Source organism: Serinus canaria, chromosome 10 (genome assembly GCF_022539315.1).
Source record: "Serinus canaria isolate serCan28SL12 chromosome 10, serCan2020, whole genome shotgun sequence".
NCBI classification, from domain to species: domain Eukaryota; kingdom Metazoa; phylum Chordata; class Aves; order Passeriformes; family Fringillidae; genus Serinus; species Serinus canaria.
In genome coordinates, this window is record NC_066324.1 from 13,392,498 (window position 1) to 13,409,129 (window position 16,632).

Genomic DNA, 16,632 nt, shown 5'->3' on the forward strand with positions numbered 1-16,632 from the left:
AACTGCATTTAGACAAACCTTTGTCCAGGGTAATTAAACACACGCAAACCACCAGTATTTCCAAATATTTTATTTGATTCAGCAAGCTATCTCCCAACAACTAACTAATATCTTTTTCCAAGGATATTTCATGCATTTTAAAACTATATCTACCATTCCCATTTGACTCACTTGTTGAATGGAAGAGGCAAATACTTTTCCCTCAGCTGCCATTTAATTTTACAGCTTTTTAGGAGTCAGTGATTGAACGATACCACTGGAATCAAGCATAACAAAGGTAATGCTGTAGAGCAGGCTCCTGGAGCCAAAAGCAGGCTTAGCTCTTCAGCAAAATGTGGTTCCAGGTGTGCAGCTTCCAATTACTGCCAGTGAGTAACTTGACTGTCTCTCAAATATCAACTAATTAATTTCGTTTATATGACCACTAATAGCAACTGTAGGCCCTCATCATTTTTCAGGCCAAAAGGCTTAACACAGAAAGAAAATCAAATCATAAAGAAAACTGACCAACATTTTATACACCCTTAATGAAAGGAATTCTGTCACACTTTGTGAGAGATTGGATAAAAAGTTTCTGTGGCACAGTCTGACTCCTGCAAAAATAGTTCAAAATTGTTTTTAGCCTTTTCTTCAGACAGTCCCATCACAGCAGAAGGAGCTGCAGCTTTCACCAAGGGCTGGCTGGCCTCATAGATGCCTCACCCACATCTCCCAAGCTCCAGAGAAGCAGCACAAGGAGCACAGAGCAATCAGGACTTTGCACAAAGCATGTGAACCCAGCTCGGAGAGGATGATGCCAAACTCCCACCAGCACAGCTCTCCTGGGCAGGGCCCCTGGGTGCTCTTCCCAAGAAACTGCTGTCCACACACCCTCAGCACACACCACTGCTGCTGCCAGAGGATGTCCAGCCCTGAAGCAGACACCTCGAGTCTCAATTTCAGATTGCCTCCAGACACAGCCTTCACACAACATCCAGAACCCCCTGCAGAATTCTCCTCCTGATTCAACAAGCACCCAAGCCTCTCAAGCCCTTTCCTCCACTGAACTAGCAATAAAACGAACATGGTTCTGAAAGAAGATGTCACATTTTTTCAGAGCGGATTAAAAAACAAGACTAAAATTCCATCCACAAAAAATATTAAATAAATGTTAAAGCTTTTCAATTTAGAGGCCTTCAAAGGGTTACCACTTGTGGTACTAAGTAACTGCCTTTCCAGTCTGTATTTTAATGTAGCAGTGGTTCTGAAGAGGAAGGGAGAAGGCACCCAGGAATATTTCCACTGAAGTCACCAAGATACTCCAGGTATTTTCAAGCCATTTCTGTACAAGGGCAAGAAGGAGCCAAGGCAAACACAGGAGAACAAACTTCCCATCCCATTGCCCAGCACACTTTTCCTACACACTAATTTTTGTTTGTCTAAAGGATGCTTGTGTTGATACTTACAAGGCAACCTCGTTCATATTGAGAAAAAGTTCCAACAGTTTGTATTGCTGACCACTTTAAAAACAGTATAATCCACTCCTTTATATTCAAAGCCACAAACTGTAATTTCCACTGTCCAGTGCAATCTTTTTCACCCACAGGTGCCCCAACAACCTTATAATGGCACTTAGGAATTTCTGACTGAGAAATACAGATTGCCTGCATGCCTGTGAGGCCATCCATCAGAAAGGACAGCCATCCATCACAGACCTTGACATTTAACCACAAACTTCCTCTCCAGGGAGATACAAATATGCCTCATTTAATAAACAAGTTCTCCCCAGGAACAAGATTTTCTTCCCAAACTTGAAGTACCTGACAATGGGCAAGAGACAGCACTCCCAGCCAGCTCCAGGGAGAAGCTGAGTGGGACTTGTGGCAGTGGAGGAACACAGGTCCAGCCCCAGACAGCTACGGGCACACGTCCTGCCCTGGAGCAGCCAAGTGCTGCCCTTGCAGGGTGGCTGTGGCTCCCAGCTGGTCACACAGCCATGAGGACAATGCCACTCACCGGGGGCAGGTCCCAGCAGCCAGAGCCATCCCCATCCCTTTGACAGGTAGTGTCACCACAGCAACCACAAGCAATTAAAAAGTAGCCACAAGGAAAATATTTGGGAAGTTTTGAATGTTTCTTTTTTTTTCACTGTCTTCATGACTAAATGTTCAACAACACAAAACACTGGGCAGCTTACTGAAAGCCTGTTGATGGCACAGCAGCTGATAACAAGCATCCTACTTGGTGAGAGATAATCCTTTTTCCATTAAATCAAGAAAGCATTAAAATTGAGATACTGGCTAACTCCATTTAGAACAAAACAAAACAAACCCTCGAAATTCCCAAAGACCTAACGAAACACCATGAAACATCCCACCACTTCCAGAATTTTTAGATATAGGGGAATTCTTCTCACTGGATTGAAAGCAACAATTTGTGCTGGCCTTTTGCTCAGGCTCTTTCTGGGTGACAGCGCACCCACTGCTTTTTCACCTATTCAATTTACCTTTTGAATCACCTGCTGACAGCTTTGTAACACACAGTCCAGCATTCTACCCGGACTGCTCCAGAGGGAGAGGAAGCTACTTCCCTGTCCTCATCACAACAGCTTAAAAATAAAGAGCTTCTTATTTATATATAAGGTTTTGTAATATTAGATATTAGAAAGGCTTGAACCAAAAATCCAAATTTGGATCCTGATCTCAATTTTGCAGCTCTGGCCCTTCTCCAAATACTTCTGTTTGGCAAGCAGCTGAGTAGAGCAACAAGAGAAGGCAACACACATAACTTATGGGATCTGTATAAAAACATTAGGCTCAACCTCTGCTCTCAAAACTACACACACACACAGAAAAAGATTAACAAAACCACCCCAAGCATCAATTAATTAAAAGACTTATCAGTGCTTCAGTGTAAGTCTGATCATCCCAACCTGAGCAGTAAGCAGCACCCCAACCTGACTTTTTCTGATTAATTTATACAGTATCCAGAAACTTTTAGGGGGAGGCTCCAAGTGTTCTTTCCAGGTAGAGATGTGGATTCCTACCTGCCAGTGGCATACAGACACATGTAAATAATGCAGAACTCTCCTAAATGGCAAGCAACCCAGCTCCAGAGGCCTGGGATGACAACCCTGCAATTCTGTGCTTATTAAGGACTCATTAGAACTGCTGCACTGAACCACAATGTCACAGCATCTGACTCGCTTCAGTGAAGAAACTCCTGCAGTGGAAAGTAAAATGTTTATGAAACAAGGAATTGCGTATGTTTAATGCTGTGAAGTCAACAATTGCATGCACTCCAGTGAATTCCAAATGAACAACAGTAAAACTTATCCAAATCTTTTATTACTTGAATAGCGCTTTCTCCCCCATATAGTTTTTTAGATTCTATTGGTTCAAGAAACAAAGACAAACAAAACCCACAAACAAGAGTGAAAAATCCACTCTTCCTAAAAGCAGGTTTATAAAGACCTTTTTTCTGCAAAGCTATTCCCTCCAACTCAGAGCCAGGATATTCAATAAAACCTCAGCTCTGCTCTCCAAAGGTTACATAAAGGTCACCATTCATTTTCCTCAGGTTTATTTTCTAACCTTGTAAAAACGCCTGCAGACCAAACTGGCCTCCACACCTGCTGACCTAGAAACTCCCCCACAGCGCTGGGAAGCTGCTCCTCCTCCCACGCCGCTGGCACCGCTGCCCTGCCCGCTCCTGGCACTGAGGCTTCTCCATCAGCACAGGGATGCACTGCACGGGGACAGCCAAAGCTTCTGAACCCTGCCTTGGTGACAGCCCCTTCTGAGGGCTGCCCCACAAAAGGAGCATCCTGTACACAGGAATGGGTAGGAACAGATAAAGGGTGGACCTGGCCCTTGTGCAGAGGGGTGGGAGGTCTCTGAACTACCCACGGAAGCCTTCTCCAGGAGAAGCTGAGAAAGGGACAAATGATGAAGGATTTATTTTGCCCAGTTCATGAGCTCTGCACAACAGAGGTTACACCCTGGTTTAAAATTTGTTTGCAGCCAGAAAATTTGGCACATGAAGTGATGGGATGGATTGTTCTATGGAAACACCTTTCCTAGGAGTTAGCCTTCACCTCAGAGATGCCTTTTTTCCCTCCACAATAACTACACGGGAACTTGTACAGAACCAGGTGGAGTGAAATGAAATAAATTCCACTTTCTGTTCCTATCCATTTGGGGAAGGAGAATGGCAAGCTGCTAAATGCTTTGCCCAAGGAGGAGTGACCTTCCCTGAAACCACCATGACCTACTCTAGAATATGGTCCAAGGTTCAATTTTTTCCTATGTATTTGACTGCTTATACACCATATCAGGAAACACATCCAGGAAAGGCAAACCTTACCAACACCTGGAGTCACTCAAACCAAGAAGCCATGGAAAACTGAGTCAGTGACAAGAAATTTTTGCAGTTTTACACTCTCATCATCTCTCAGCTAAGGGGCTCAAGGTACTTTTTCAAAGCAGGTAAACACACTTCTGATGTTGCACAGATTAAGTGAAATAAGTGCAGCCTGTACACCTGTCAATGAAAATTATTTGATTTTCCTCACAGAAATCAGTAATCTGCAACTGAAGAATTATAACCTGTGTTTCTCACCTCCAACAATGAATTAACCAGGATGAAGGAGGGAATGATGGCTGCTGCATTTTGGGCTGGGGGCACAGAATAACCACAAGTACTCTGTAATCAGAGGAAATTTGGAGTTCTCCCAGTTTTGACAGGCTACTTAACGAAATACTGAAGGTTATGTTAGGGTTTTTTTCTCTTACTTCCTGTCTCCCTCTCCCAAGCTACAAGAAAGAGAGAAAATACAGATGGATTGGTTTACACATTAATCCAATCTGACTCAAGAAATACTTGTTTTAAAAAAATACATACAGAAATTTCAACTGCAAAAGAAAACTACCAAAAAGGTATATCCATCTGCATTTGCTAAAAGCCTGAAACACACACCCCTCAAGCTTCTCTCTTCATTGCCAAGCATTTTATTAAAAATATCAAGTCAATCAATATTAATTTTTATTAAAAATATCAGTCAATCATTTTTTTCTGCTGACCTCACTATACAAATGAGTAGCAATTCCTATTATGAAAAACCTCAATGGCATTTCCCAAGTTGCAGAACATTTGCTCTGCCAACAGCTAAGTGATGATCCAAGCTTGCTGACAATGCCTAATGAGGAGTGATGGATGCAACTGCAGGAGGGAGCAGGAATGTTTTAAGTCATAAAAAAGAAAGGAGCCTTCCAAAGATTAGCTGATTGTAACACCAATAGGTTCTAATCTGGTTTTCTAGCACAATAACAAGAGTCCAAAAGTAACAAGGGCACTTCAACATGAGACAAACTGGGCATTAGGACACAATTTCAGCACTGCCCAGACTCACTCATGTGGTTTTCCAATACAACTTGTAGCTAGAAGAGTGATTGGAGGACAAAAATTATGGGTCTGAAATCCACATCCAGCCTGAAATAGCTGCAAATGCAGTGCTTTGTGTTTGCCACTCCACACTGCCTGGTCCTCAGCTTGGTTTACACATGAGACACTGGGAGAAGGAGAGAAATTAATCTCTCAAGCAGAATTGCTATATTCAAATCCTAACAGATGCCTTTAGGACAAAAAGAGCTGAGATGCAGGCAAGGTGAAAGAAGCTGGGGCCAACCCATGCAGAGATGCAAGCCCCAGATTACTATTTACAACGGTAAACAAGTGCTCATTGCAGAACCATCACCAGTTATTTGCAACAGTGAACAAGAAAACAAACCTGTCTGCTCCTTCAATGTTCACAGCTACTGGATTTTGGATTATTACAGTGAGCAGAAGGATTAAATTGCCTAAAACTGTTGGTCTTTTTCTTTTATGCCAGCAATGATAGACCCTCAGCTGACACCATCCTCCCTTGGCCATCTCTGCATCTCAATCCTCGTGCCATGCTGCTTTTACATCCCTACTTCACTGTCTGTCTTCAGCTGTAAGATATTCCTTGGCAAGTCAATGTGATACTGAATAGACTCTGTCTTCACCACCATATGTTCGGGCACAGAAACATCATATACAAATAACACACATTTGGTAATACAGTACCCTCACCCAAAGAAATAAGTGAAACCCTATTAGTCTATATGCTCAGACAGCTGACTGGGGAGGTTTTCCCGCCTCGGGCTCCAATGTCTGGACAAAAAGCTATTAATAAATATGAAAGCTTTAACCAATCTAAAGAGAAATAAAAACAGGCAGATTAAGGCCCAGTGTCCAGCGAAGACCAGGGCAATTTACAAACCCGCCCATGCTGACACTAATCAGCCAGGCTGGGCTCCCAAAGACGTGTTCTCTCTGTCTAGACTTCTAATCCATCAATGGGAAAAGACATGCAGTATTATTTCTGCCCGCTTCACCCACACCGTAAGAACACATCCAACCGCCTCAGCAACTCACACACGCAGCACGGAACAAAACCAGACACCACTCTGCTGCATGTGCTCCAGTGGGGCAGCCAGGACACAAATACAGAGAGACAGTGATGAGCTTCAATTACTGTAACCTAACAGCAGTTGAATACCTGGATATGATGTTGTAATGCAAATAAATACTTCCTGATTTGTTTTTAAGCGCAGCTAAGTCACTCTTTTATCTTCCCCTCCTCAGCTCTAACTAGTGGTCACCTTATATGCCAAAAAACACCCTAACAAAAAAAAAAACCCAAACACCAACAGACTGAACACCTAAAAAGCATATTTTTAAGTCTTCAGTACCTATACTGACCATGCCTGCAAACGTAACTAGCAGGGCCTAAACTATTCTTTCAATTTAAGGGACTCCACATGTACACAATTACTTAATATGTTTTTGTCAAACTATATTTTAATTTAATAAACAGAGTAAAACAAGTACGGGTTGAGATAATTAATAGCTCATTGTCCCACTCGTGGCCTGCATCAGTCTCTATATTTATATTTGTCTGTGAAGTGGAGGGACAAGCACAGACTTGTTTGTGATCCTCAAGTCCAGTATTTATGTAGCTGCTATATTCTGCTATACTATTTTCACTGGCAATACAATCTGAAGACTGAAACCTTTTAAAACAACCAACCAAACAAACAAAACCTGCAACAAACATAACCAACCAAAAGCCTCCATCCACTGTGTACAAACACGTGTTGAAAAAAAGGAGGTGGGGGGACAACAACACAGAAGAGTACTGAGCTGGATGTGCTAAACCTGCTGGGAAGCAAAGGGGGAACTGACTGCACCAACCTGCCAGCACGTGGGAGGAAGAGGAGGGAAGGAGAAAAGAGGAAGAAGCTCTGCTTTGCACATTACACCTCATTCTGTTAACAGCAGTGCACTGCCATTTTCACCCCAGCCTTCCACAACCTCTCCTGCTGTTTATCCATCGCCAGCACCCACTGAACAGAGAGCAAGCCCCAGTTTGCTGCCAGTTCAGAAGGAGACTTTCCACTGTTTATTGGGCTGCAATGTGCACAACACCCCTGGTAGCACTCCTCATCCCTGCTGCACCCAAACAACCACCACATGTCCAGGAAGATGCAAATTCACATTAAACTCCAACCTCAAAGGAAGACTGCTTGATCACAATAGAGACATGTGAGAGTTGAAAACACCAAAAGAAAAGGTTTTCTTATAAAAAATAACATTATCTTCAAATACTGCATTTCAACAGCACAACCTGCAGAGAATGGATGCTGCCTAAGAGCAGCAGGGAAGTTGAAGCCCGTGCAGAAGTAGGAAGCCAGGAGGAACACTGTGAAGGTGAGGAACGCCTGTGAAGTACCAGGAGATGGGGCTGCAAGATGCTGGGAAACCTCTGCCGGTCACAGGCACTTGGCACCAGGCAAGCCACTGACCCGGGCAAAACGCTACATTCCTTTGTACCAAACACGGGCTTGGGCTATTCACCAAGTTCACCTGAATCAAACAAGCAGTTTTCATTTCAGAAGCTAACATATGTGCCCTTTTTCCTTGAAAAAGAAAAGCCACAATAAAAGAAGAGGTTTTACTTAGTAGCCATTTTGTCTTCAACTTGGACATGATACCTCCTAATCTGAATGCAATGTAAACATGCTCTCCGAGGCTCATTTACAAACAGCACGTTCATGCAAAGAGAAGGAAACATGAAAAGACCATCACTAAATACCACAATAAATTAGGAGGGTGTGAAGATTTTATGATCCAAAAAGACAGAAAATTCTGCAAATCACATTCCTTCTCTAGGTCACATTGCAGAGAAGACCAAAACAAAAGGTAGCAAGTGTGAATGAAGGAGGATGAGCTACCTGTTTAAATAAATAAAAACAAAACAACCACCATCCCAATAATAAAAGCTATTTCAGTATGCCATACAATAAAAAAATTCGAAGGCAAAATTATATTTAGATGCTCTTTATTTTCCAGCGACATCCATTCAAACCACACAATCTAACTGTAATATGACGTAATATGCAAGCTTGATCAGTATGTTTTTATTGGGATGAGTTTATGTATAAAATACACATGGTGTGTGTGTATATAAAGGAAAACATTACATGAGTAACCTGTATTTACAACTCCCAACTTTCAGTACTCTTTACCAGTGCACTCAGCCAAAAGCAGCTTTTAAAAACGTACATAAAATACAAATGCTGCAGGTGACAGCCTCTTGCAGATACTAAAAAAAAAAAAAATCCCCAAAAAAAAAAGAACAACAAAGTGCTCTATTTGCACCAGCCTAAACTCGGTTCACATCGCTCCCCCAATACACATAAAATAAAATTCTTAAATAAAATGCTGATTTACTAAGAAATTAAATGTTATGGGGGGAAAAAATCAACAAAAAATAACCTGGATTCCTATGCAGAAACTTGAAAGCCATCGTGAGCTCCAGCCAAAACTGCATTTTAACTGCCTGACTGGGACCTCAGAAGAGCGGACGCTTACGGGAGGCTGGACAATCGCACCCTTCCTGCCCAGCTCCGCATCCCCCGCTACACCAGCGCCGTGCTGGGCGCTCATGTGCGCGCTACAAACACGGCCGGGAGCGCCGCGGGCCGCGCAAGATGCGCCCGGCTGCAGCGCCTGCGGCAGGTGACCCGAGCCCATCGCCCACCGCAGCCGGGCAGCGCCGCCGCCCGCCCGCACACGGGGCTGGTCCTGCCCGTGCGGCACCGGCCGCGGGCACGGCCCGGCCGCGACCCCCGCCCGCGAACACGCGTGTGCTCCGCGCTGTCCGCACAAAGGGGCCGCGCCCCCCCCGCGGCCGCGCAGCGCCCCGGCCCTTCCCCCGCTCCCCCGGCCCGGGGCCCGGCCCTTACCAGATGGAGCTGCGGATCTTGTGCTGCAGCGCGCTGGCCTCGCCACCCTGCAGCCCCGGCACCAGGGCCGGCAGGGCCCCGCCGGGCGCGGGGGTGCCGGCGAGCCGCCGCGGCGGCTGCCCCCCCTCCGGCTGCTGCTCCTCGGCCATGGGACGCGAGCGGCGCTGGCCGCACTAGGCCTCTGCCGCAGCGCTCGAGTGAGTCGCCTTCCCCCGCTGCCCGGGGGACATCACGGGCGGAACCCGTCCCGCCGCTACGCCGCAGGATGGCGAGCCCGGCCCGCGGCTCGGCGCATGGCGCCCGGCCCCCGCCGCCCCCGCGCAGGGTCGCTCCGCGCTCCCCCGCCCCACAGCAGCACCTGGCCCGGCCCGGCCCGCCCCGCGCCGCTCCTCGCCCCGCGGCCGCCGTGCCCGCCCGGCCGCCGAGTGCGCAGGCTCGGCGTGCCCGACACACGGGCCGCCCCGCGCCGCCGCCGCCGCCGCCGCCGGGGAGGGGGCCGGGGCCGAGGCCGCCACTGGGGCTGGGGGCGGCGAGCGCAGCCCGAGCCGAGGGGAGGCCCCTCCGTCAGCCCCGGGACCCCCGCCGCGGTGGGGAGGGGGGTGGGGTGCGCCCGGAGCGGCCCGGCGGCGCAAATAACACGTGTGTGTGTGCGTGTGTGTCCCCGTGTGTCACGGCGCACACACCGTGCGGCACACGCTGCTGCCCCGCTGGCCGGGCGCGCCGCAGACACGTGAAGGCGCTGCGGCGGCAGCAGCATTACATCAGCTGCGGCACCGCGGCCGGGTGCGCCCCGCAGCCCCCGCGCCCGGCCCGCCCTCCGCCGCGGCTCGTAACAAAATAACAAGTGCCGCCGTGCTCACATGGCGCTGAGGAAGCCAGACGCCGGCACGGGCGGCGCTAGGCCGGGCCACTGCTCGCCCTTAGGCTTCCTGTGTGTGTCCCCCAGGCATAAGTGGGGCCGGGCTGCCATTAGTGCCACCGGCCTTTACCCACTACCTTTCTGCGAAAACATTTTCCCAAAATTTAAACTGTGCAGACGCCACAACTGCTTTCTCTGAGCTACAGACACAAGCCATACTTCTGGTCCTTGGGATTGTGGCTTTAAATGAAAAAAGCCAGAGGAACTGCACAGCCTGGAATAGTGGACAGATAAATACCTAAATTCAAGGACGATGATACAAGGTGACCATTAGTAAAGGCATTATTAGGAGCTGGACTTGGTGACCCATGTGGGTCCCTTCCAACTCTGGATATTCCATGGTTATTGTTTTTCTTCCCTCTAGGGTTATGGTAACAAAGCCTGCTTAAGCTGCCCCCTGTTGCCCCACTTTTCCCAGCCACTCAAGTTCTGGTCTGTTCCCACTGGAATTCACAACTGGCACACTCAGCCCACTTGGCAGGGGCATGGACATGCCGGTACCCTCTCTTACACAAGGATGCAATGACTCCCTAGCTTGTGCTGATCACAGAAAATGTGGGCTTCAAGGTGACTAATAATATAAATATACACATGGAGACACACCATTGCTAAATTTAGGAGATGAGCATTTTGTCATCAACTGAAGCAAAGGCCTTTCAAAAATAAATACTTGCTTACGTTTCCACTGCTCCAAAATCAGAACATTAATGGCTAAGACAATGATGGTGATCTTCCCCTTACAAAACCTCTCATCACAATCAAAAAACCTAAGCTTTCTTATTCCTGCCTCTTATTAAAAATGTTTTTTAATGATAATTGAAAATTTCTGAAGTTCATTAAAAATTTACTTTTTTCCTTATTTTTTAAATCAGAAGTAAACAATTTTAAATCCTAACTGCTATGCTTTTTGCAAGAAAACTACATCAGTGTGCAGGTAAACTGGCACAGGAAGACAAGGGTGAATGCCCTTGGTGATATTTTTTAGTTTTGTGGCAATTTCCACTTAACAGCAACTGTATCAACGCAGCCAGGGTTGCTTCTGTTGAGATCTTTTGTTGGACTCAGTCACATCTGCCTGATCAGAATTTAACCCACAGGGATCCAAGCCATAAAATCATTCTGGCCAACACCTATATATTGTCCCAGATTGAAATTGATGGCCCAACACCTCAGAATAAGGTGTCATGTTTGCAGGAGCATAGACCATTACAATAAATTCTAAAAAATACACATAATTTCAGTGTTGCTTCAGTCTAAACCAGCAGCTGGAAGACAAGTTTATTATTTAGTTCCTCATTCATTTAGGCCCCAGACATGTCCTTTTAATCATGTTTATTTACAGCTGTATGGGCATCATGTGATCAAAAAAAAAAAATCACTTCTCTTCTGCAAAGTCTGCAATACTATGCCAGGCTGGCACCCAAAGGCCACCAGTCCCACCCTGAAATCACACCAGGTGTTTTAGAGCAGAATGGAATTAAACTGGCACAGAGATTAAACAAGTGAGCCAGATTCCCAGGTTGCATTTGGTTCATGGGCTTCCAAAGCTATGTTTATGCTTCCATATCTCACTATCAATCAACTGTTCAATAAAAACTTAAAAAATACTTCTTTTTCTTTTTTTTTCCTTTGGTGCCTTTGGTGTGAAGCCTTCAAAGTATAAACCTGTTATTGCTGGATTTGAGCATCCAGCCCAAAACAAGATTCCACAAAAGCCCAAACTGAGATCCAGGGTCCTGTTTTGTGTAAAGAAGAGATTTCCTTCTCAGGCCTAGCAGTGAATAAAAAATTAACATTTTTTTCACAATGGGGCTGTGCTGTGTATAAGTACAGAAGAGAAGCTCACTTTCTGCTCTCAACAAGCCTTTTCCTGTCAGGAGTAATTCCCCTTGGTGCTCTCCTGGCATTGGCACGGGTCTGTCACGTGCCTGTTTCCACACCGAGTGGGGGAGTCCTGCCCTTTACACACTCACAGGTTGATAAATGGGGGCCATTTCAGCTGCCTCCCACACAACCAGCTGAATTTGCCTCGTGTTTCCAACAGGCTCATGCACCTGTGCAAAATGGGCAAAGATGGTGGCAGCTCATACACAGGTTATGTGGCCACGTGTAACTGCAGCAAAAATCAAATAGACCCAGAATGACTGGGTCAACAAAGAGCTCGTGCTGACAGAATTAACTTGAAAATACTGAAGGAATTATTTAACTGCTAGGAGATGAACAGCTATGAGATGGACTGACTGGACATCTCCAGGGATTATCCACCAAGGACCACTACAACCATCTGCTGGAGTTCTTGTACCTAATGATTCTGAGAACCATAATTTGATGCATACCTTTAGCTTCTGGTCAGCACTGTATAAGAAACACACCAAAAGTAATATATATGTGTTAATTTTAAGTCCCCTTACTGTAAAGAAAGATGTGTGAAAGTTTAAGCATGTCAGAAACCAGACTAGTGTTGGCAGGACCAGGATTTTTCCTGTTCTTCCCCATTTTCCAAACATCTGCCCTTGTGGAACAGCACAGCAGCTGAACTGTGAGTAGGTGGGGGCTTCCTCTCTCCTTCTGCAGGCAGATTTTACTAGAAAAATGATGTTGCTGTACTAGTGCTAAAATTCATGGCCTTTCTAACTCAAGAACACTGCAAGTCTCCTGTGCCAGACAGACATATTCATCTGAGGATGATCTTCAACAGAGAATGAAAGAGCTGCTCTGGAGAAAGCGCTGGCTGTCTGCAGGAGGACAACCTCCACCATGCTGTCCTGACACAGGTGGGAGCCAACTCCATTTTGCCAGGTTAATTCCAAAAGCTCTATTTATTTTCCCTCCATTTCTGGAGCTTTGGATCTAACACATTCCCTCTCTGTGGGGAAAAGTTGTGCCTAAGTACTGTCCAACCTATTTTTCAGGATTTTCTCTGCTGTAATTCAGCGTGTTTTTGTTTTGTTTTGTTTTTTTCCATAATGGATTGTGTCTGGCAGTTGGGGAATACATTGTCTCTCACTTCCAAGGAGGAATGCCTCGCTGCCCTTTCTCCAGCTCGCAGCCAGCAGGGAGGGAAGGCGCTTTTCCCGCTCTCCTGTCCGTAGAGAGGGATCTGCTGCCTCTTGTCTAGCACAGGGCCAGGGACCTGCATGCGCAGAGGTATCAGCCAGATAAATTATGAAATCTCACTATCTTTATCCTCAAGACAAACATGAAGCACATTCTCTGAGGACAATTGACTTTAAAGGTTTGCTAAAAAAAGACACTTCCCAAAAGCTTTAAACACCAGTTCAGTGAACTCCATTTTGATGCCTTTTTGCAACTCTCCTTCCCCAGGGATGCCTGTCTCTCTGTATCCTGAGCTATGCCCAAGACATTCCACTCTGGTTCTGTTTATTTTCTTATCTCTATTCATGTGTAGTATCTATAAAATCAGAGTACAATAACTAGTAATTCACCAAACAAATTTTAATGAAAACTTCAGCTTCCAATTCATCATCTCAGCTGACAGAAGAAAATGGTCTGTGTTCAAACCAGGCAGTGAAAAGGGGGCTACTTTAATTACAATGAAAGCCTGCTTGACCAGAAATTTTCTAAGCTTTGCTGGGTCTTGCAGCATCTGTTTGGAGTGGGAGTGAGCTTTGTGTGGTGCACAGTATGGCCACTTGGCAAATAACAGGAAATGTTAAAAACATGCTGGGGAAGGCTGAGGTAGGCCCCATGATCATGAGTCCTTCTCTAGCAAAGGAAGAGCATTAACCACCCTTCTGCCTATGATGGAAACAAGCTTCAGACCTCTGCAGGCAGCTTTGGGTGCTAGTAAACAGGATATGAGCCCTTCCTCTGTGCCAGTGTGGACAATCATGATGTGCAAGACAGCAAGGCCCAGGCTCCCAGCCTGGCTATGGCTTACCAGGGCTGCTCAGAGAAGGATGTGGCATTCTGCATCTTGGATAAGACAAAGATCACTTGCATTCCATAAGTGATGATAACCAGATGAAATTCCCAAGGTCTATCCATGTTCTTTGATGATACAGATACTTTGAAACTTCATTTCTGTATATTGTCTTCTCTGTACAGTACAATAAATCTTTGTGTCAAGTCAATAATCTCAGTGTCAAGTCAAATGGGCTCAGCTGCTGAGCTGTTAAAAATGGCGTGTGGTGTTCCTAGATACTGCATTCTTGACTTCAAGTTGGAAGAAGTCAATACGCTAGAAAAAGGCAGCAACTCCTATAGCCTAAGAAAACTACACAGAAGAGGACAGTGAATCATGAAAGTGGTGATTCAGACTGTCCTGTACAAGATTGATAAGTAGGAAGGAAGGGCTCTCCCTGAAAGAAATATCAAAGTTTGGTATTGGTACTTGGCTGAATGAGGTTTTAAACCATATTCCCCATTTTGGGGGTTGTTGAATGTTGATGTTCTGCAGGTAGAAGCTCTGGGAAAAAGTTTTTTAGTCAGACCCCTATGCAGATGCCTGATCTTGTCAGTTGTCTCTTATACTGAGACTCGGTTTTGGGGAGATTCTGAGTGAATAATGGCCAAGGAGGGAGAAATATATGCAAGTGATATGTAACAAAGCAATCTACTTGTCAGTCTTCCTGGGATTTCTTTCGAGATCCAGTAGTAAACTGGAAAGGCACAAGCATTCAAAATCCAACACTGCCTACCTGCAGATTGGCTAGAGTGCAAAGAAAGAATCAGCTGCAGTTTGCAGGGGCCTTGCCACCTGCACAAAACCATCACCCAAATTAGCCTGACACACTAATGCAGTGGTTCCAGGTATCTGATAGCAGGGAATGGGAGAGCACCAAATCCCCAACCACAGAGCCATATGGCATGGGAACTGTGAATTTTAGCTACATTGGTTCAAGATCTGAATCCCCAGATAAACTATGGATGTCCTTAATCTTACTGATGCCTGAAGGATTTCTGGAAGCTTTCCAAGTCATACAGCCTCCTGAGAAATTTGTTTGCATTTTCTCCTGTACGCAAATTGCCAAGGCAGCAATCCAGCAATACTCAAGCGCTTGCGATTATGGCATTGCCCTTTGATTCCCCATCTTGAGAGCAGGCAGCATCTTGAAAGATCAAACCCAGCCTGAGGACGTATTAAGGATATTTGTTCTGAGAGAAGTTGTCCCCCCCCAGAAATGGGGGAAAGGAAAATGTCCCTGCACACAGTGACTGTAGAGCAGACAGGTAAACCCACACCACAGTAAAGCTTCCATTTGGACCTTCTTCTTTCAAGTCTCTTCTTGACAAGGCAGAGGAGTGTCCTGTCAAAGATCAAAGCAATCACATCTTCTCAGTACTGGTTTATGCCCATCTAGTCTTAACACTTCAGTTCCTCTTGGTCAAAACTCCAGCCCTTCCCCGGCTCATCTTCTGTGTGACAGCTCCACCACTTCTGAGCACCATTTCAGGACCCTCTTTTCCACAAAGTCTTTTGCCCCAGGGGCTGCTTCATGGACTCTTCCCAACCTTTGTGTCAGCAGTGCCTGCTCTCCAGCCTCGGTGGCTGCTGAAGGCAGCAGTGCCTCGCCTGGGAGCGCTGCTATCAGTGCCTCGTCGGGACGCAGCAGGAAACGTCTGGCCTCCGCTCCACGACCATCTGCTAAAACCAGGCCTCCTCTGGCGGGAGTCCAACACAAAGTAAACAGAGTTTCACAGCCAGATTTCAAACAGCAAAATAACTGAGAAATATGGCTCACTGCTTCTGGTTTTCGAATTCAAAACACTGAAGTTCCTAGAAGCAAAAATCCTTTATGGATCTTAAGATTTCTTGGTTGCCAAATGGATCCATTGCAACTAACACTATGGAGAAAGTGCAGTGATGTAGCAATTTTAGTTAGTTACACCTAATTAGTTCAATGTACGCATTTGGTAATTTCTAAGATGCTTTCTTTTTCAAGATCAGTGATGCAGAAAAATAAATTTGTTAAACTGCAGATTTCGGCTTGCAATATTTGTTTGTATGGGTAGCAGTAGAGCAGAATTCTGAATCTTGCTACTGTACAATATTTTTCATGGTATAGGAGACAGAGAAGGACTCAATGAAGTGTGAAAGATTTTTTAAAAGAACAGATTGCCATGTCTTTTAAAATAGGTCAAGTTTTTGGCCTACTTTCCTTTAAAGTGTCCCTTAAAGCAATGGGGTTGGAATATCCATGATAGTGCCATTGCTTTTTTGTTTTTAGCCATGTCAATGTGTGGCTCTAGTTGTAAGGCAGAAATGTTCCAGTGTAAAACTACAACAGCAGACAAAGCCCACGTGTCTCCAGGAGCATTAGTGAACAAGTTACACCGAACAAAAAAATTTAGCAGTGGCTGCATTTCATCCTTATGCGTAATGTTATTCTGAAACGTGATTGAGAAAAAGCAAACTATTAAATAAGGTCATGGCCAATG

General features: G+C 45.5%; 1 protein-coding gene across 1 annotated transcript in view; it reads right to left on the reverse strand.

Annotated features, from left to right (window-relative positions):
• The window catches only part of RFX7 (regulatory factor X7), a 47,751-nt gene extending 38,147 nt beyond the window's left edge, over positions 1–9,604 (reverse strand). Inside the window, exon 1 of the mRNA XM_050978439.1 lies at positions 9,312–9,604. Coding sequence (XP_050834396.1) covers positions 9,312–9,460 — 149 coding nt within the window. The 5' untranslated portion in view covers positions 9,461–9,604. The remainder of the gene's footprint in view (positions 1–9,311) is intronic.
• Positions 9,605–16,632: the final 7,028 nt, after the last annotated feature.